Source organism: Anoplopoma fimbria, chromosome 18 (genome assembly GCF_027596085.1).
Source record: "Anoplopoma fimbria isolate UVic2021 breed Golden Eagle Sablefish chromosome 18, Afim_UVic_2022, whole genome shotgun sequence".
NCBI classification, from domain to species: Eukaryota; Metazoa; Chordata; class Actinopteri; order Perciformes; family Anoplopomatidae; genus Anoplopoma; species Anoplopoma fimbria.
In genome coordinates, this window is record NC_072466.1 from 21,538,048 (window position 1) to 21,559,077 (window position 21,030).

A 21,030-nucleotide genomic window follows, 5' to 3' on the forward strand; every position below is an offset into this window, starting at 1 on the left:
GTGACTGCTACAATATCCCGTTAACGCAGGACGCACGGGTTTGGTGCCTCACAGACAGTGTTTCTGCTGCTGTCGGCCCTTTATTTTTTACATAGATCACATCTCTTATAATGGCCATCAGTTATGGAATGTTTCATTTCATTAAAATAGAATATACATTTTAGACAAAATGTGGTTAATAAGCGTGTGTTTATTGGAAATAATATTAACAATCCACAATTAAAGGCTGGTCCTCCTATTAATTTATCGAGTCGTGCAAGTCACTACATTTTCACTGCCCTGCAAATATTTCAGTCTAAAAGCCTTTTGTTGATTAATGAGGGATTCAGTCCACTGAAAACTGCTGGATGGCTTTTATTTTTCATTTTTTATTTAAAAATAAATAAATAAATATGAACCTTTCTCATGTCTTTTACATTATCTACAGATATAGACATTTAAAACTGTATTAATGTTGCTAGTATGATGTCAATATACTGTCAAAGGATAATTTCCACCAGTTGCTCATAGGCGATTCTGAAATGTGAAGCTAATGTGGAAGTTCCTTAAACCTGCATTCTTTCTAATGGCCAGCAGGGAGCGACTGAAAAAGAAGTCTGATTGTATAGAAGTCTATGAGATTTAGTAAATGATGGTCCCTTTAGAGTCCAATAGACCATAACGCAGGGTATGCTTTAGGGCGGGGCTACCTTGTGATTCACAGTTAGCTACCACGGCGTTCAACTGTCCTTCAACTTTAACCATTTCACAGTGTGTTTTCACTTCATGAAGATCACTTCCGTTAGGCCTCCTGTTCCTGCATTTCAATGCAGGGTAACTAAGACATTAGTTCTCGTTGAGGTTTTTGAGCCATTCCACAGCACCCTTGTGCCCTTGCGGCTAGACGTCAGGGGGCTCAGTGCTAATCGGGTGGGAGATGTCCGTCCTCACCGCGGAGGTGTTAAAGGGATAAGGTTTCCCTGGTTTCCGCATCCCAGGTCTACAGAAGCCAGGGAGCGATGTGAGCAGTGCTGCCTTTGAGCGCCTGCCTGCTTTCCTTCTCACTCTCTTATTCAGTCAGTTATAGTCACACCTTTTTCTTCTTCTCTTTGTTCATTCAGTCATCCACATACACTCTTTGAATACACTCTTTCAAGTCTCACTTTTCCTTTTTTCGTCTCCCTCTTTCCCTCTCTTTCTCGTTAGCCAGACACTATCACACGCAGGGGTAGCCGCAATGCTCTGAGGGCTTCTAGGATTACCTGCCGCCTTCCTGCACAATACGTCGTGGCACATTACGATCCAGCATCTGAAACGCTCGGCTATTAGATCACCGTTAATGTGCTTTCAAATCACACAACGAGTTGGATCATGTTCAAACTTACAAGTCGAAGCTTTTTGTGGAGCGATTTTTCTTTCCTTCCCTTCCCTGTTTTTGTCCTTTTTTATTTTGTATCTTTTGCAGCTGTTCGAGGTCCCTCTTTGTTGGGCGGAGAGAGAAAACAACAACTTTCTGTTCTGGGTTTGCACGTCCGTGTGCCACATGAACAGATCCACAATGAAAGGGGAAAGGTAGTTGTTCTAACCCCGACGTATTGGAATTAGCCTTTTGAAAACCGATTCAAAAGCAATAAGTTTGAAGACGTATTAAGCCAAAGCCTTAAATGGTTCAGAAACATCTTGTCTTCCTCTATCCGTCTCTCCCTCCCTCTTTAACTCTTCTCCCCCTGCTTTTTTTTCTTGTCCGCTAAACCTGTCACGTTGATGAGTTGTGTGCAATCATCCCAGGGGCCGTTTGGGCTTTCACCGGGGCCTCCGTCCTTCCTGGTACAGTGCGGCCTTTGATGTGGTTCCTTCCTTTTAGCTCCATGCGGGCAGACCTCGGCGCTGGCCGGCTGAAGCCAAACTCGGCTTCTTTAACGCAATTTAACGCCACATATCGACTCAGTGTTGATGTTGGTGGAGGTGTGAAGCTGGACAGCGGCGCTAGAGCTGAAATGTTTTTGTGTGTTGTTAATTCAGAGGAGGGCAATCTTTGTCCTGAGCCAACCGGCCATGGTCATGTGGCTGTGTAATAATTCACAGGCGGCTCCCTCACAGCAGCGGGTTATGAAGTGTGTTTGCGTCAGTACCCGAGATGTTTTCTCTCCTTGGACAATGGTAGTGATGCAAGAATCAACAACACCAGCTGCAATAAATGCTCAACTTCTGTTCTTTGCAGACGAGTAGAAAAGCACAATGCAACACTATGAGCTCTACACAACCTATTAGTACCAGGTTATTGTTATTAGAGGCAACTACAAAAGCACTAAATGGCCAAGGCTTCCACTGCCCCCCCGCCCCCCCCGGGGGCAGCTGCGAGAGAGCGCCCCACTACTGCAGATGATTACAGCTTGCTATATGAACTGTGTCCTAATCCTGGTGGACAGCTGAAATTAAAGCCAGGTACGGCCCTCTGCCTTCCCAGCATTCCCTGTGATAACCCCCCCCAATGCTGAGACGAATCAGTTGTTTGTGAGGAAATGCATCTTCAGTAGAGTCTTCAGTCTGTAAAGAGGACCCACTTCTTTTTTTTTAACAAATCAGGGGACCACTGCTTTAACTAAAAGATTAATATGGCACACTCACTTTGAAAGTGATTTGTGCGTTTATGTCCAAGACGAGCTTTCAACTTGTGTTGGACAAACTTGGTCTTAAATTAAATAATGCATGTATCACGTGCACGTTTCCTGGCTTTGAAGACATTTTATGTGCCATGTAGACTCTGCCACCTAAATTATATCTTGAATAATTCTTTAATCAAAGGCATTACGGAAGTCACTCTGCTCTAAACTACACCGTTTATGATGTAACGGGCAATAGGACATAACATGAATACACACTTATACGTCCACATTTATCACATGAGCGATGACATGCCCTTTTTGGAAGCTTTTTTCATGTTAGTACATATTTTCGGTGTCTGAAAATACAGAAACTGGTTAATATTTGTTTATCAATGATTTCAATGATGTGCACACTAATTATTAAAAAAAATCTGCTGCAATTTTAATGTAATGTCACAAGTCTGACCCAAGCCGTGTCTTTAACCTGGATGAAGGAGGTTAATGAAAGTGTGACGTTGAGGATGTGTTTTGTTGCCTTGGATGAGGAGGTAGAGAGCATCTTTAAAGTAGTTATTAAACTGAACCTAGAAGAGCAGCCAACACATGTGAACAGTAATCTGTAATTTAAAGTATACTGATGTGTTAAGAGCGGGTGTGGCCTTATTAAGGAATTATGTGGTCGAATTTCAGATAATTAAAGGCTGTTTACTATCTCTGTAAGTAGGGTGGTTGAAAGCCAACTTTTGTACTTTCATTTATAAGATTTATTTTAAATGATGTTATAGGCAAACTCGAATAACTATTGACGAAGGTCCCATAAAGTAATGTTATCTTAAGACTAGCAACAGTAGCCCATACTGGGGCTATGAGCATCCAGGTCACTGCTTTAGATGTTGAACCAGGTGAGCTTTGATAGAAGACCTTATTAAAAGAGTTTCAAAATTATTGTTAAGAGTACACTTTAACTTTTCTCTCTGGTTTGTTTTTAATGTAAGCTAAGCTATTAGCATATCCATAAAATAGCCTATTCTTGTTAGCAACGGTCCAGGTGAAATGTGTTGAATTAATTGACATTTTTTTTTTTAAATTTGATAATAGTTAGTTAACTCTTGCGAATGTTTTCTTTCATGTAGATACCATTGTGTTTGTTTAAATGACAGATTACTGTTCACATGTGTTGGCTGCTCTTCTAGGTTCAGTTTAATAACTACTTTAAAGATGCTCTCTATCCTCATCCAAGGCAACAAAACACATCCTCAACGTCACACTTTCATTAACCTCCTTCATCCAGGTTAAAGACACGGCTTGGATCAGACTTGTGACATTATATTACATTACATTACATTACAGTCATTTAGCAGACGCTTTTATCCAAAGCGACTTACAGGAAGTGTATTCAACATAGGTATTCAAGAGAACTACTAGTCACCAGAAGTCAACTTTCTCCTCCAATTAAATAAATTCCAGTCCAAAAACAGCCCTTTTTTTCTCAAATAAGCTTGTTTTTATAGACTAAAACATTCATAATGGAGTGTTTTAACAATTTTGGGGCAAATAAACTCCCATTTAACCCATAATTGTGAATAATAAAACAACCCAGATTACATTACAGTCATTTAGCAGACGCTTTTATCCAAAGCGACTTACAGGAAGTGTATTCAACATAGGTATTCAAGAGAACTACTAGTCACCAGAAGTCATAAGTGCATCTCCTTTCTTAAACAAGCATCTTAAAGCATAAACCAGAGCAAAAGTATAGTGCAGAGGCAGATTACTACGAAAACAATAATTGCAACAGACTAATCCAAATATAGAAAGTGCTACAAACTACTACGAATAGGATAAGTTACATTAAAAACTGTTTAATTCGTCCAGTGTGTAACTGAAGCTGTAGTGTGGCAGTGATCGGGTTAAAGGCAGACAGAGGACCGTCCTATCGGTGCTCCACCGCCTCCTGCCTCCTTCCCCCCGGACAGAGAGCACAGAGTCCGGGCTTGTGTTGGTGTGTTTGTCATTCTGGAAGGACACACTCCCACGAGAAACAGCCCTCTCTCCTCCTTCATTATTTAACGGGGTGCATTGTGTGTTTTTGCAGCGCTTTCGGGACATTTTATTTATTGAAACGAGGGATTCTTTTCTTTTTTCTTTTCTTGGCTGTAACGAAGAGCCGCGTGTTTTCTGCGGATCCTCCGGAGACACCAAACACACGGTAGGAAACCAGGAACACTGGCCGGCTGCTGCTCCTCAGACGGGGGGGTGGGGTTCTCCGGACTTCGGTGACTTTGCTTTTTAGTGGAAGTCTGTGAGCTGCGTGTGTGTGTCGAGAAGTTGCGAGAAAAACCAAAGATGCAGGAGTTTGTCAAAGGGACTTCATCCATTTCCCCTTCAGCGTGTTTCTCTCTGCATAGAGCTGATGGTGATGCTACCCTGAACACAACTATTGTTTCTATGTGGCACCTAAAGGAAATCAACACCTTTTATAATCTAGGAAAGTCTTATCTTATCTTAATAGATCCCAAGCATAAGCATACAATCTCGTTTTACAATCTCTTAATTCATTTTCAAATTATTTCACCCAGCTCTACTATAACTGACTTCATAGTTAATGATACTATCATTAAGATTTATGTCAGCCATTAAAAAGAGTAGCCAAACTTTAAATTAAAGTGAGTTTACCAACACACATCACTCCACCGAGGTCTTACGTCTTCCTTGTTTTCCCTGCAGGTAGAATGACACTGATGTAAGTATTGCATGTAAGATCTTCTACATTATCTGTCATTCTGTAGTACCAGTGTGTAAAGCAGATCCTAAACCTTGCAGCATCTCATACATATATTCTAATTCTTCTAATGGAAGGAATCAATTCCCCTAATACTTGCTTCACTAATTTAGTTGCCATCCTAATGATTATTAAGACACCGGGGTTGGTGGAATGATAAGAAACTAAAAAACAAAGTTACCTCGAGACTCCCGGCTGTAGCCTTGAGCCAGCTCGGCCTAATTGGAATGTTTAACAGCCCAGCTGTGAGGAAAAAGGCATCCAGAGGGGGTCAAATATGTTCACCATCTCTCCTGACAACCAGAAGCACGTCAAAGAGTGTGTGTCCTGAAGACATGTCTAGCATGTGAGTACGCAGCAGGGACAACTCTGCCTGTTGTTGATGTTATTATTATTATTATTATTATTAGAAGCAATGTGGTTATTAGGCGTCTCTTGACTGATTCCTGGTAATTACTGCTTATTAGCTTTAATTAAAGGGATGCAGGATGCCTGTCGCCCAAGGTCTCTCCCTTGTCTCACACCCCATAATCATAAACTTCACATGAAAGACGGCGGGAAGAAGCACTTCGTCATCACCTGCGTTATTCCAAAACCGCTTGCCCTTGGAATCATTTACGCGCATTGGGTTCTTGGTCTTCCTGGTTATGCACTAAATAATTCTTCTAAGCAAGGACTGGTGTGGTTTGGGGGGGGCTGAGTGTGGCTATCCTTACTGACACAAGTAATCCCTTAAAGCTGCAGGTTTTGTGGTGAAAATGAGGGGGGAAATGACACTTCATCACATATGGAAGTCTAGACAGAGTGTGTGACCCGTTGGGTTAACCGGGAGCGATTTGTTAAGGATTCAAGGTCGCTTCATTTCAGGCTTATTTTTAATCAAAGTTTAAAGCCAATCCGAACCAAAGACCCTTTATAGACCCGTTTATATTGTGAAGTTGAATTTTGACATCATGACTCCTCGCTGTAGTGCAGCGCAGTAGCTTAACCAACATACTAGCATTAACTGTGAAAGAGAGTTTTTTGAGAGCGTTGAGGTGCCCTCTAAGTTGCGTGGCCGTTTTTTTTTTTTTTTTAATCCCTCAGAGACCCACCCTTCTCAGCCTCTGATTTTATATTACACATTAGTTTATGCGCAAAATTTTGTTCAGCCTATGATTGACAAACAATACTGGTAGAGGATTGGTGGTGTTGATGATTTCCACTTGGATGTGGCTGTTTTTCATAAGGATGGCAGCCTTCTTGTATAGTGCTCTCACAATGTACGTTGTACTGTTGCCTGTCTGGATTGAATAAAATCACATATTTGATGGAGATTTAAATTTGGATGTGGTGTAACAATTAAGCTTAATGTTAACCTTCATGTTGATATGGAACACTGATTAACAATAAACTTTTAAAAACTTGCACTACATATCAAAAATGTTGTAGCAGATTTTAAATGTTATTCTAACAGTTAAATTCTGTAATTTAAAGAACAGCAATCCAGATGTACATTTTAGACAAATCAGAGGATGATGTACAGAAAGTTAGGGGAAATCCAACTTCCACTGCTTGATAAACTGCTCCTTTATCCCTCACTTACTTGTTAGCATTACCTTCTCCTCTTCTGTAAACAGTTAATCACTACCAGGCTGCTCTCTGGCAATGCTAATGTGCTTTAATTCAGTTATTCTGGCGTCTCTTTGACCGAGAACACAATCTAAATTTCTCCGTTTGACACATGGAACGATGGTAGACTTTTTTGCCGTAGTTGCAGTGGGTCGTTATTTTGAAGCGAGACACAAGACCCTGCTTGTGTCCGCACAGTCTGCCCTAGATGTCTCACCTGCCTGTCAACGCTCGGCATTTGTACACACACACACACTCATGCGCAAACACAGAGCCGAGGCTAAATTCCTTCAGACTCAAACAGCAGCCTTGTTTGCACATTTCCGTAGCTCTAAACTCCATTCTCTCTCTATATATATATTATTTTCCCCTTCTTGATCTCCATGAAGCCTGCTTGTTTCCATCCAGGCTCTTTAAATCCTGACAGCCTCCTGACAGCTGTGGGAGCCAGACTAATGACTTCATCTGGGTTTCCCTCAGCGCTCTGCTATTCTGAGCCTTTTTTCGTGGGCTCCAGAGTTTGTTCTTCTCCTCCTCCCCCTTCCCTCCACGCCACCCCGTCCTCCCAGCTACTCCCGACCCCGACGGGGCCGTCATGCTCAGGTTTCACTGCTTGCTCATGTTGAGGTGTCGCAGGTCGCATCGGTCACATACGCAGCATCTTTTCGCTCAGTGTAAGGGTAAAACAGGCTGACGCGATGTGTCGCTTGGCGCTCGGATGCAAGCACATCCATCTGCGGCGAAGGGTTTTTCTGGGGTTCATGGTTTTGGTTGAAATGAAAACCTCAGAGTGTTCCAGTTTCTTGAAAGCGTAAAGTGAATAGCTATGATAAAACTCAAGGTGTGTACTTTTAGATTTTCGTAAGAAAACCATTCAAGATCACAAATATGTGACATCAAAGTCCTTTTGAGTGGGCATTGTGACCATACAAAGGAATCATATTTCACGGGATATGGTTGCATTATTAAAATGCCGCAGTGATCAGTTTAGGTCTGCAGCATCTGAAACACTCTCCACGTCACCAGCCTCCAGTCGACAGTCTATCTCTTGATGGCATCGCAGATAGTCTTAGCTCTTCACGCATCAAGAAGAGTTATTCACAAAAGATGTTGACGCAAACTCAAATGTGTGACGATTTGAAAGTTCTACACAGTGGGAATAGAAATGCAAGTAATCTAAGTGTTGTATACATATTCAGAGTGTCAGACACCATTTGTTTCAGTTGTGATCAACAGATGTGAAATTCAGACTGGGAGATTGTAATCATTATCAATATTGTGAACCAATACGATAGGCTCCAATGGTTGTGCCTTGACTTGTGTGCAGTGATGGAGGTTTTGAGGCATTGTTGCATGTCAGACCGTAATGTCAAGGCAGGTATTTGGCCTCGGGCAGATTTGAATACTTAGTTCTTACTTAATACTGACGATGCTGATCCGTTATTAAAGGCATAAAACATTGATGGCTCTCGTTATCCACACCTTTTTCTTGTTTTCTTGTTTTCTTTTTTGTACACAGACACAAACTATTGTTTGACACACTTTTAATTCTCAATTTCGCGGCGTCACAGAGACTACGTTCCCTTCTCTCTCTCTCTCTCGCTCTCTCTCTCTCTAGTTTGATTCTGTCATCCAGGCTCATGTCTGTTTTTTTTCCACCTTGGTGCTCTAGTTTATCCTCTATTCCAATGACACGGCCCACCTCGACCCCGCTTTGCCTATGAAACACAACTCAACCACTTCTGAAGTGTGTCAAGCATATCATAGCACAAAGCCGGAGACCCACACATCTTTTTTTTTTCTTTCTTTCTTTCCTCACCCTTTTCCCCTTACTTTACTAAAAAAATGCCCGATCCCATTTTCCCATCCCCGTCTCCTGTGAGTATTTTGTAACTGTAGCCGAAAGCACATATAGGGGCTGAAACTGTAGCATAACGTGAACCTCCTGTTTTTAACTTCACTCTGTTGGAACCATTTCTGCAGTCCCTCGTAATGCAGGAGTGTCTCACGCTTTTGTAATCCATACAAACACCCAAGATTTACGCCGGGTCGCGTTCACGCTCGGTAAATCATATTGATCTGAAACGGCCCCTATTTGATGTGACTGTTGTGACTCCGATGAGGAGACAGAAAACAAGTTCAGTTTGCCAAATGTTTGTAGTGGGCAGGCGTCTGTCTTGTTTTGTCTTTTGTTTTGCAGCAGTATCTGCATGGGTTTTCATTACACTGTAGTCTTTACTTGACATCTTACGACTCTTGTAACGCTTTGGAACTCTCATTACAGTCAATTCCAGTAAAGAAAAGTGGATTAATAGCCGATTTAAAAAAAAAATAAGGGGTGAAACATATTTTATCTGCTTTAGCAGCTGCTTGAAAGTTACTCTGATCTCTGTCTTGGTGGGTGAAGTGCATATTTTGGGACTTTTGAGAACAGACTTTTCCTTACGTTGCATCAATTTAGTGCCAAAATAGACCACGCACATCAAGTAATGAGCGGTAATTCATGTGTTGACAAATCCTAGTTGAAAATGCTATTGTTTTTGTATAAATGTTTTTGCATCCACAATGTAATTTGTGTGTTTCCTCAGTTTGCAAAACAAGTTTTTGCTGACTGTGTGCTTATACTGGAGCCCTGTCATTTCCCTCCTCCAGTGTCGGTCCCTCTCTTAAACCACTCTGAATGGAAACAGCTCTCCTGCTCAGTTCCTGAGGACTGTTGTTTGGCCTTTTATGAGATCATCCCGTCTAAAAGAAAAAGGATCCCTGTTCTTATGAAATTGACCTTCAGTTACTTGTTTTACTTGGATACCACATAAACAGATCACACATGCATCTCATCATCTCTTTTAATCTTGGGTTTGACATTTCGAAGAACAACCATTTGTCTGCCATTCTCATATTATATAGTTTCTTGTGTCAGTATGGAGGAGCCGTGTGTCCAATCCCAAGATGAATGCTCATTTGTTTCAGATCAACGCTTCCTATTCCGGACAGCTAACGCATACAGGGCCGGAAAAAATAGATCCTATTATCAAATTTGTTAAGAGCAATATTTCAGCAGTTTGGGAAATACACTTATGCTCTTCCTCTGCCAGAGTTATATGAGATCAAGTCTTATAAACATAAAGGTGACTACAAAAGACACTTAGCTTAAATAGGCATAAAGACGGAAACGGAATCCAAAGGCCCAATTCTTGGCATGTTATTGTTAAATTTGTATTTATTCATTGTTTACGACACATAGCATTGATTACAGATGAATCTTTTACCTGTTGTTAAACAGAGCTCTTCTTCCTGTTTCCTTCTCCTCAGAGGAGTGACAGTGTCCTTGCCCGGCCCTCTGGGAGAGGACCATGGCCCTGAGCGACGCCTGTGGCGACCTTCTGGCCCTCAGCAATGGAGGGCACCATCCTCTCGGCGCCAACGGAAACGGCCCCTCGAACCCCAGCACACCGGTCAGCGGCGGCCAGGACCCTCTCACAGTCGCCTCCGTAGTGGACAGAGATGAGAACGCGGCCACCGCACCGTCTAAAGTACAACAGAGATCACACGTCGTTCAGAGGGCCAACCGGCCCAGCCAAAATGGCAGCGTGGTCAAACAGAACGGCTCCCTGAGGAACCTTCCCCAGTCCTCCCCTGGCGCCTCCTCCCCGGCACTCACAGACTCCCAGAGACCGGCCAAACGCAACCTTTCCTCCACCCTCTCCCCGTCCTCCTCCTCCCCTTCTCTGCAGACCCCGCCCCTCTGCTGCCAGCACTGTCACTTCCACTCTGCCCCATGCTGCCCCTGTGGACAGCAGGAGTGCCCGCTCTTTCAGAATCCAGTTCCAGGCCCGGGGTCCGGCTCCGTCCCCCACCCTGGGACCCCTCCATCCTGCCCGTGCTGCCTCTCTGCCTGCACGTACTCTCACCCCCATCCTCCTCACCCGTCCTCCCCGCTCTGTCTCCAACACCACCACCACCAGCGCTGGCAGGAGCACCTCCAGAACCAGCCGCCTGGAATCAGGTACGGGGGAGGGAGGGGCTTAGACCTTGGTTTATTAAACAGCATCCCTCAATATGTGTTTGCCAAACAAAGAGGGATTTGTTCTTAGCATTCTGGTATTTCCCTGATCTAAGATCAGCCGGAGACACCATTAGTGTGTGTGTGTTGTGTCTTGTAGGTCAAGTTTTTCTGTTGTTTGTGGCGGGGGCCTTTTCAATGTGGGACCGACGAGCCAGATCGGAACTCAGCTGTTTCCACATACGTGTGTCGGCAGTTAAAACTTCAAGGAGACCTGTCTGTTTGGATAACGATTGGATATATTTTGTGTCAAAAGAGCAGCTGTCAATTACTTTTATTTCCTACAAAGCCTTCACAATAAAAGCAGCCCGTTGAGTTCACTGCTTACTCGTCTTCCCTGCAGTATAAGCAGTCTTGTTTTATTGAAGAATAGCCGCTAACAAAACTTCACTAGTTTGGTGATAAACACATTTCATTTCCTATAAATTCTTCACAATAAAAGTCCCCTGGTATTTTCACTGCTTACTTTTCCTCCCTTTTAGAAGACTTGTTTTATTGACGAATAGCCGCTAACAAAGCTTAACTAATTTGGTGATAAACACATTTTCCTATAAAATCTAAACAATAAGAGAAGATGGAGAACTATGTTTTGATAAATTGTCCGTATTATGTCCACTTGCCGTCCACACCTCACTGAGATCCAAACTCAATGAGAGCCAGGCCATCTCGCCTCGTGGTCCGACTGATCAGATCCCAATGTGAGCCGGATCCGTTCTGTGAGCGTAGAGACCTGACAGTTAATGTGTCCTGGTATGATGGGATGACAAAAGTTTGAAATGACGAGTGTAACCGTGGCTTTACTGCGCGCTCAGTTTTTGCATGCTTGTTCCACTTCCAGAGAGCGTATATTTCTCTGCACTGAGCTTGACTGTGTGTTTGCTTGTATGTGTGTGGATAACTGTATTCAGTGACTCAAATCATATTCCCAGTTTGGGGCAACAGAGGGCCTCTCATAGCTCTGCAGGCCCCCATCACTGCCTGCCTGTGCCCCCATGCTTAATGACATGACACATCCATGTTTAGGGATCATGTTGGGCCTGGAATGCAGCGGGAGGTGGTTACGGTTACTACGATACATACGGGTAATATGTTAGAGGAATGCAGAACGGTTGTTTTACCAGCAGTGTTCTCCAAATAGAGGCCTGTCACGGTTTGCCGCCAGTAATGGTCGTAAGGGTCACACCACCATGTCGGGAGAATGACAGCAGATGAGAGTTTGCCGCTCAATGATGGAAGTCAATGATGAGCCTTTTCCCCTTTTTTGGAGGTTTTTGTGAGTTGTCATGGCACAAAGCAACAATTTGTGAGTTGGGCCGTTTAATTAAAACTCAATGATTTCAAGGAATATTTTGTCTTTTCTGCTCCAAACAGGCGTAAACGGGTGCAGAGCAAAAAGAGCATGCAGGCAACCGCTTATTCCCAGAAATGCCGAAATCAATAAAACAAAGAACTTGGAGTATGTTTGAGCAAACAAGCCATAATAAGCCACCCAGTCTGAATGAATGTGATGCTACAAGCCTTGTTTTTGGTTTTTATTAATTGTAACAGAAGAAACCCCTTCGGACATTTAGTTCCAGAATTGAATTGTCCTCCCAAGACTGATATTTTTTAGTGCAGTACAGCGTGTGTATTGTGTTTAGGGATCCTAATACAAAATTCAGACCGATAGCGGACCCCCATTAACCGATCATTAACCATTTACCTACTGGTTAAATGCGTTGCGTGCAGGTTGCTGCGGTCAAAGTAGCTCACAAGCCGTCCAGCTGCAAAGATAAACGATGCACATATGCAATAAATCCATCATTTATCACCAGCTTCCAGTGTACGAACAAAACGGGCAACGTGGTCCTCAGTTCACCCGTCAGGGAGAGTTAGCAGCTACAATGTCGTGGACACATGCAGCCACCGTCCCACTAAGTCTCTACAGCATCAATTAGTTTAGCCTTGAGGTTGTCCGCTGTAATGTCTGCGACAACTTTCTAGTTGTGTCTTTTATACTTCAAGGTTCAGTGAAACTCTTTGTCTTAACCTTATTCAAACTGCAATTAAAATGAAGCTGAATCCGTCACCCTAAACACAGGCTTCTGAAAACCAGTGGAGCTCCCATGTGTGGAGATCTGATCAGCTCCGTTACGCACAGTAGCTCAGCTTTAGGCCTACCGTTGACGACAGAGGACTGTGTTTGGTGTTCTAAAGTCAGTTTGTGGTAATACCGTTCCCTCTTTGTGTTGTTCTATTGCCCCCACGCCGGTGAGGCCGTGGTCGGAGACATTATGCTTTTCAAGTTGTCCATCCGTCTGTCTGGTCCATTCTTGTGAACTTAATATCTCAGGAACAACTTTGGGGGGGAATTTCTTCAAATTTAGCACAAACGTCTACATGGACTCAGGATGAACTGATTTAGAATGCGGGGGTCAAAGGTCACTGAGAATTCAAAAAGCACATTTTTGGCCATAACTCTAGAAATCATATCCTTATTATGACACACAAATGTCTAAAGGGATAAAATGATGAAGTGATGACACTCTGGACAACCATTGGATGTGAAAGGCATCATGACTAGTTGGCTGGCAGAGGCAAGCCACGCCGAGGCGGTGCTTCTAGTTTACAGTTTTCTAGTTTCCTAGACCCTCCTGGCTGTCGGGATGCTACAGCCAAAGCAAATTTTATTCACAACACTAAACAGGAATCATGCAAGTTTATTTTTATTTTTGAACTAAGATGAAACCTGCATGCCAGCACGCTCATGGCGACCAGGCCTTCTCCAGTCAGAAGCAGAATGTTAGCATTGAACTCATTCGTTGGCAAACCTCTTTTTTCTTTCCCTCCAGCGATCTGTATTTAGCGACTTGTTTTTTTCCCTTTTACACCAAAACCACAGGCCCTCCACCGCATTTGAAACTGGAGCCATTTAAATGCCTTGCATAATCATTTGCATAATCCTATATTTACCGTCTCCACAGAAGTCATCATTTACTCATGTCAGCTCCTTTTTTATTTAATGGCAGCGGCTCGTTGTGGCGAATCTGATTTGCATGAGACTTTTATAAGTTCTTTACTGCTCGACGTGGAATTTTCCCCTCGCTGAAATTAAGTCGGATCTCCCTTCATAATTTTCATTAGGAGGGACGCTGTGGGTGGCGTTGAAAGCTGAGGTTTCACCACAGCGCACCAAACCCAGTGTGCACAAATGAAACTCTGGGTGGGCAGAGAGACGCAAAACTAGCTTGTGTTGCAGCTGCTTACATGCACTTATTTCATCTCCCTGCTCTCCGTTTCTTTAAGCTTTTTCTTTCTCCCCTTCTTTTCTCTCACTTTAATAAGTCTCTCTCTTTTCCTCACCCCCCGCCCTCTCCCTCCCACCTCTCTTGTCTCCCGTTCCGCATCAGAATGGGGAGCAGATGTGGCGCGGGACGTTTGCGTCTCCGATGTTGAAACCGCTCTCTTTATTTACCAAACAGGTCCCTCTTGTTCAGCGATGACAGGTTTGAATTACGGGGCCCGGGGTTCCCTCCAAGACTGCACCCCCCTCCCCCACCCCCACTTTCCTGTACGGTGTATGTGTGTGAGTCAGATGGTCAGATTAGACGTAAGGAAACTATAGACCTGTCTCACTTGCGTAGTTTTGCCCTGAACCCCTTTTTACTCCGGCGCTGTGTGCTTGCTGCAGTTGGGCAGTAGTCACATGGACCTAAACCAAGATACTACAGATCCCTCCATCGTTTGAGGGTGTGGAGTCAGACAAGATGGTGTCAGATATCGGTTTGATCCGGCCTCTGGGCCGCGATCCGCAAGATTAGCCGAGGGATTACATCTGTGATCACAGCACACACACACACACACACACACACACACACACACACACACACACACACACACACACACACACACACACACACCCTGATAAGGCGTAACTTTAGCTCCTAAGCGAGACCTTTTATATGTCCGTTTCACAACAGGGGATTTTTATGCCGTTGTTCTCGGCTTCACAAAGCATTAATCCATTTACAAAGATTAGCTCATGCTTTGTTTCCTAATGTTTCTATTTTTGAGAGCGATCAAAAGCCTTTCGGGGTGTTACCCACATTTGAAGTAAAGCAAATCTTTTTGGGGAAGGCAAGGCAAAACTCAGCAGTTTCTGTAGAGTGGCTGAAAACGGCCCAAAAAGCAGCAGATTCAGCCCTCTGTCTTTAATGTGTCTTTTTTTCCCCCTCTGGATCTGTTTAAAGTATTAAGAGCCCGTCTGCGTCTCCGCTGTAAGATCATCTCTCGGAGCTGTTTTATGTGCATTATTTAGGATCCGACGGAAACACTGTGTCCTTGGGATGTCAGCTGTTTGGCCCAGGTCAGCTCAGTGTGTGCCAGCAGGTTTAAAAAGGCTCCAGGTGAAAGCCTTTAAGACACAGCACTGGGGGGGAGCTGGATCCCATTTCCTCTGTGCTACGGCTGGTTGTTTGGGACACTGTACCAACGAATGTGTGTTCGAACATACAAGTACGTATGCTTAAGGCTGGGGTGGATGGTTCAATAAAAAAGAAAGCATTTGGCAATAAAAAGCACTCGCATAAGTTGATCATGTTCCATTTCCATTAACAGGACAGTTTTAAGTGCTTTAAGACTATTTTTAATTTATCCTTGATTGTTGCTTTTTTTTTTTTAAAGGATGTGTGACGCAAATGATTATCTTTACTAGTGTTCTTATGGATATACGGCTTTGTTCCTTATTTATACTCTTATCGGTTCTTTTTGATTATATTGTATTGTCCATATGGCATCGTTCTGCTGGAGTCAAATGTAGCCTCTTTTTGGATCTCTCTCTCTCTCTCTCTCTCTCTCTCTCTCTCTCCGGAACTTCTGAAGTACAGATAGCAGAACCGTTAACTCCAGACCTTATCGATACTCTGGATTTTTACCATGTTAGAACCGGTTACCGTATTATTGGGGGGCATCACTATTCTTAATTAAATTTAAGGCAAAGTGACTTGTGAGTGTGTTTGAGTGCCATTTTAAGAATGTTATCCATATTTACTGATTATTTGGATAATTTTGTGAAACAGGGTTATTTTAGCCAGGATAGACGTGACATGACATTTTGAGAAGGTTTTTCTTCTTTTTTTGCTTTTGGAAGACAACCACTAACTGCTGTTGAGCAAAAAGCCCAGAGCGTACAGTCCAGAAGCGTTAATCTGGAGTTAAGTATGCACACTTGGATCGTAGCTACAGTTTCAAGGCCCTGAGAGCACACTTATGGTGCAGCAGTCCCAGAATGAGACCTCCGTAAGCAGAGCACAGATAACGTGTAGCTCCAGGGCACCTGAGGTTCAAGTAACCTGCTTCTACCTGCACACCAATGACCCTGCACACACAGCCACCAAACACTTCACTGACACTCAACCATCCGGGGGTCACGTCGGGTATTTAACCCCCCCGCGCACACGCTCACGCTCTGCTCTCCTGGAGCTAAATGTTTCTGACCTCTTCCCTGATGCCTCTCTCGCAACAGCTCCCGTTGTTTATGGCAACCACCAGTTTGGTTCTCGATTCACGCCTTGTCAGATAGCAAGAATTCCTGTCTCACTCCCTCCGACGCCGTCTCAGGGAAAGGTCAGCTTTTGTGAGTTTGGATCGTGCAGTATTTGTAGGCGCCAGGTGCTTTGGGAGCTATGAAGCTGTATAAAAACATGACAACCTAATAGTGTGAAGCAGTTCATCATGCGTAATTGAGCAACTTTTTATCAGCTGGATTGGTCGGAACCTTTTTTTTTTGGTCAGACCATGTATGTCTGCATAGTGTTGACCTGTCTGAGCTTCTTCAGCTGACTTGTCATTTATTTCTCAGCAAGGTTTGCCCAAATTTAAAAAGAATCTTTTTTCTTTTTCCTCTTCAGACAGCTGCAAGCCTCAACCAGCAAGGCATTATCTGAAAGTGATCTGTGTGCTCTGTATTCCAGGGTGTCAGCTTGACAAGGCTTTGCACATTATAAAGAATAACAAGTGTTTGACACACCAGCCAATATGCCCAACCTAAGGCCTCGCAGTGGTCTGAACCTTTACAAAGAATATACACTGTATATAAACACAAGTCATTTAGTTTGTTATTGAAATCAAGTTAGTTCACAATAATACTTTTAGAAGTGTCTTTTAGAAGGTTTTATTCAAGTGCAGCGATCTGCCCTTTTCTGTCTTTTTTTCAAGATATGTATAGAACATTTTGGACGCAAAAGAACTACATTCGTGTGTAGATGTGTTAGCAGGTTGCTGTAGTTAGCTAAGGCGCTTGCAAACATAATACAGGGACTTTTTAAAAGCCTGCATGCTTTAGCTTTTTAATGTGCAGAAAACATTTGGTCAATAGCCCCAGTTACATGGTGTTAAACTCAACTGAGATGGGGAGATTGCGTCTGGAAAAAAACCGAGCGTGTTGCTATGTGTGTGTGTGTGTATATTGTGCGGCTCTTGGGGCTTGTGTGACGGCTGGGTGATGGATGGAGGAGATTTACTGACATCCCGCACGCCTAATCCTCTCTGCACTGTAGGAGCTGCAAGGTTAGCAAAGGATGATGCGTGCTGACATTTTTAATCCAAAAAGAGCATGCCTGACTTTGCTGGTGTTTTTTAGGAAACATATGATTGTCTATGTATTGGTTTAGGAGAAGTATGTGGTTGCTTTCTCTGTGAGATTTTCTGGGGTGATTGTTTTACATGTCGTGCACTGGTTAGTGATTTTAATGCGGTCATTTCTCTCCCTATACTCCATAATTTATATCTTGGCTTGTATTTCATGCTCTATCTTTGAGTTTGTGTCCGAACAAAATTACTGTTATTGAGTAACGCCGACTCAGCTTACATTTAGAATGACTGTGGTCCGTGGTAACGTGGCAACAACATTTTTTGATATTAGAGCAAAATGGTTCCTTTTTAAACATTTACAAAACATTTTAAATTATGCAGTATTTGCACCCATATTTGCAATTGCAACATTTCCTGACTGCCCTTTTTTTTGTTAATTGTGTATATCGTTGACATGCATGCGATACAAACAAAACAAGGAGCCACATTGCTCCGTGGAGCTTCTAGTGTTCAAATTCTCCACACCAGGGGAGCTTTCATCTTGAGGTGTTGTGTGGTGGGAGAAGGCAGCCAGCTGTTGGTCCTGTAACTGCTAAACCAGGGGTCACCAACCTTTTTGAGCTGGAGAGCTACCGGAGCTTTGTAAGTGTAAATGTCAGCACATTGTAGAATACTTGCTCTGGATGAAGGGAAGGCTGATGAATTCATGGGAGAGAGGACGGATCCCCCGGTCCAGTGGATTCAGGAGATTTTGTGTTTGCGGAGTAGGGCTGCACCCGATCGGTCGTTTCGTTTTTACTTCACTAAGAATTCTTTAGTGGATTACTCTTTTTAAATGCTTTTTCATTCTGAATGTCTTATTTTTAAGAAACTTACGAGCACATCTCTGTTAAACAAAATATGTAAAGTTGTGTTTTTGTGTGAGTCTTGGTTACATATGTGTCGACTAAATCAACTAATCAATAGTTTACTAAATCTTTGGTGGAAGGCAAAAGGCCTAGCTAGGAGACATGTCGGCGAGGACCATGGTTTGGGTCGACAGCTGAAGGTGGACAGAGCCCAGTTCAAGGAGTAAGCTAGTTTCATGGTATTTGTCCCGCCCCTCCCCCACTGTGATTACTCAGTTTCCCTGCTTTCTTTCTTTCTTGAAGCTATCTTTATTTCTCTCTGTACTCCCCAACCCCTCCCCAGGGTTTAAAAGTATAGTTCCTGAGTTTGAAGCAAAGCCCATAAAGATAGCCATCCTAGATCAAAGGCCCAACGCTGTCCCATGAAGCAGGATCAAAGCCCGGTGGGAGCAGGACATTGTCATAACTTCTCATAAGCTAGCCAGGCCTCAGCTGGATAAAGATGGCTGGCTGCTGCTGGCTGCTTGAGATTATCGTAGCACTTTGAAAGAGATAAACTACTACATGTGTCCAGACTGCAGCACAGTGTATTTGGGTTTTTTTAGAGCTTTGTGGTCTCTGATCCATTCGGGGCGTACTTAAATGACCAGCTAAATAAATATTTTACCGACTGGTTGTACTAATTTGAAATAAGTGACAGTCATTATGTTACATTCTTTCAGGCTGTATGCACAAAATACAACAGTAGACATGCTGCAGGCAGCTCCATAACATGGTGTTAACTGTCACTGAACAAAAACCTAAATAACTTTGGAATTTAAAAAAAACTGAGCTCAATTCTGCTTAACCTTTTTAATCGACATGAGGCTCAGTACTTTTGGCCAAAACAGGAGCTATCTGTTGATGCAACTGCAGCAAGCCAACACATAAAATGAGCAGGGGCTATTAAAAAAAAAATTGGAGTGGTGCGAACAAGCCTTTAGTCTTGCTCTAAATGAACGGACCAAAAACATCGTCACCAGACTAAAATACCCTAACCAGCTCTACCACATGCAAGTCAATTAGTGAGTGCAACAGCAGCACAGTCAGCCAGTGAATTAGCGGTTCAAGTTCAAGTGCCACTGTAGAAATCCCCAGATGTTTTTAAGAGTGTTTCGAACGGTGTAAAAAATGATTTATCCATTTGTTTTTTTAGCCATGTAATAATATAGTATGAATACTCAGGAAGTGCTCTCATAGATGTAACTCAGGTTTTCAAGTTTCTTGGACCCTAAGATAAATAGCAGTACATTTGTTTTCATTGCTTTTTTTTAAATTAAAGAGTAATGTGAAGAGTACATTCTCAATTAGTCATGTAGTCCATAAAATGTCAGAAAAAAGGTAAAATTACCAATATTGTCAACACATTTTCTGTCAATCAATTTAATAATTCCGTTCTACTTCTCATTTTTAACTGTGTTTTTTCCCTAATGTTAGACAGTAATTTGACCAGCTTTTAAAACAAAGGGGGGGTTGATTATGGGCCTGCAGAACATTTACAGAGGACCAAAGTGAAATATTGCTTTAAAGGGAATATTAAATTCAGCTAAAGTGTAGTTTATGTTCATTAAGAAAGACTCTCAATGTTTAGTTAAGACTTCATTTAAATTTCTAGAGTTCAATAGAGAGTACGTACATGTATTTAGTGAGTTTGAAACTTAAGGAACCAGGCAGCTTTTTGACTTACTTATGAACCACTTTTTATCTGTGTTTCTATTTCCTCCCCTGCACTTTGTGAACCTCAACATGGAATTTTCCAGACTCCTCCACCCCAAGCACTCTCCCTTCCTATCTCTCTCACACACACACACACACACACACACACACACACACACACACACACACACACACACACACACACACACACACACACACACACACACACACACACACACACACACACACACAGTGTCTTTCTGATGGAATAGGGAGGACAGGCTTTGACTCAGCCATCATCATTTAGGCTCCTAGCCTCAGGGCCTCAACCGGGATAAGGTCTCCTTGAATGATCTTGGTCAAAATAGCATCACGTATCACCTTTTTTGGTTCCATTCTTTGAGATACGCTTGATCTCCCTTTTAAGTAACAACTGATAAATGAGACTGCAGCAACTGTGAGGCACAAGGTGTCTTTATATCACCAGACAAACCAGAGATGTCACAGCTGCTCTCTGAAACCAAAGATATCGGTTAGAAACTCTAAGGGCACTTGGAGAGTTAACATTGCAACATAGGCTAAATGCGCTATGCTGCAGTGTTAACAATAGTGATTTGGATCTGTTTCAAAATGTATTGGTTCTTCCTTGGTCCATGCGGCACCAAGTTTCATGAAAATTGGGCCGTTGTTTATTCCGTAACCCTGCTGACAAACAACCCAAACCGAAAACATAACCTCCTTGGTAGAGGAAAAAAGGCAAATGATGAGAGGAAAACATATAGAAAGAAAATAGCTGAAGTCGGTGCCCCTTCAGCTATCGTGTCCTCAGACGACCCAGAGTCAGACCCAAAGCGACGACAACAAAAGCAGAATGGA

At 42.9% G+C, this 21,030-nt stretch overlaps 1 protein-coding gene across 1 annotated transcript in view; it reads left to right on the forward strand.

The window, feature by feature from the left end:
* Positions 1-21,030, forward strand: part of disp1 (dispatched homolog 1 (Drosophila)) — a 91,353-nt gene that overhangs the window by 53,411 nt on the left and 16,912 nt on the right. The window contains 1 exon segment of the mRNA XM_054618872.1: positions 10,291-10,984. Coding sequence (XP_054474847.1) covers positions 10,332-10,984 — 653 coding nt within the window. The 5' untranslated portion in view covers positions 10,291-10,331.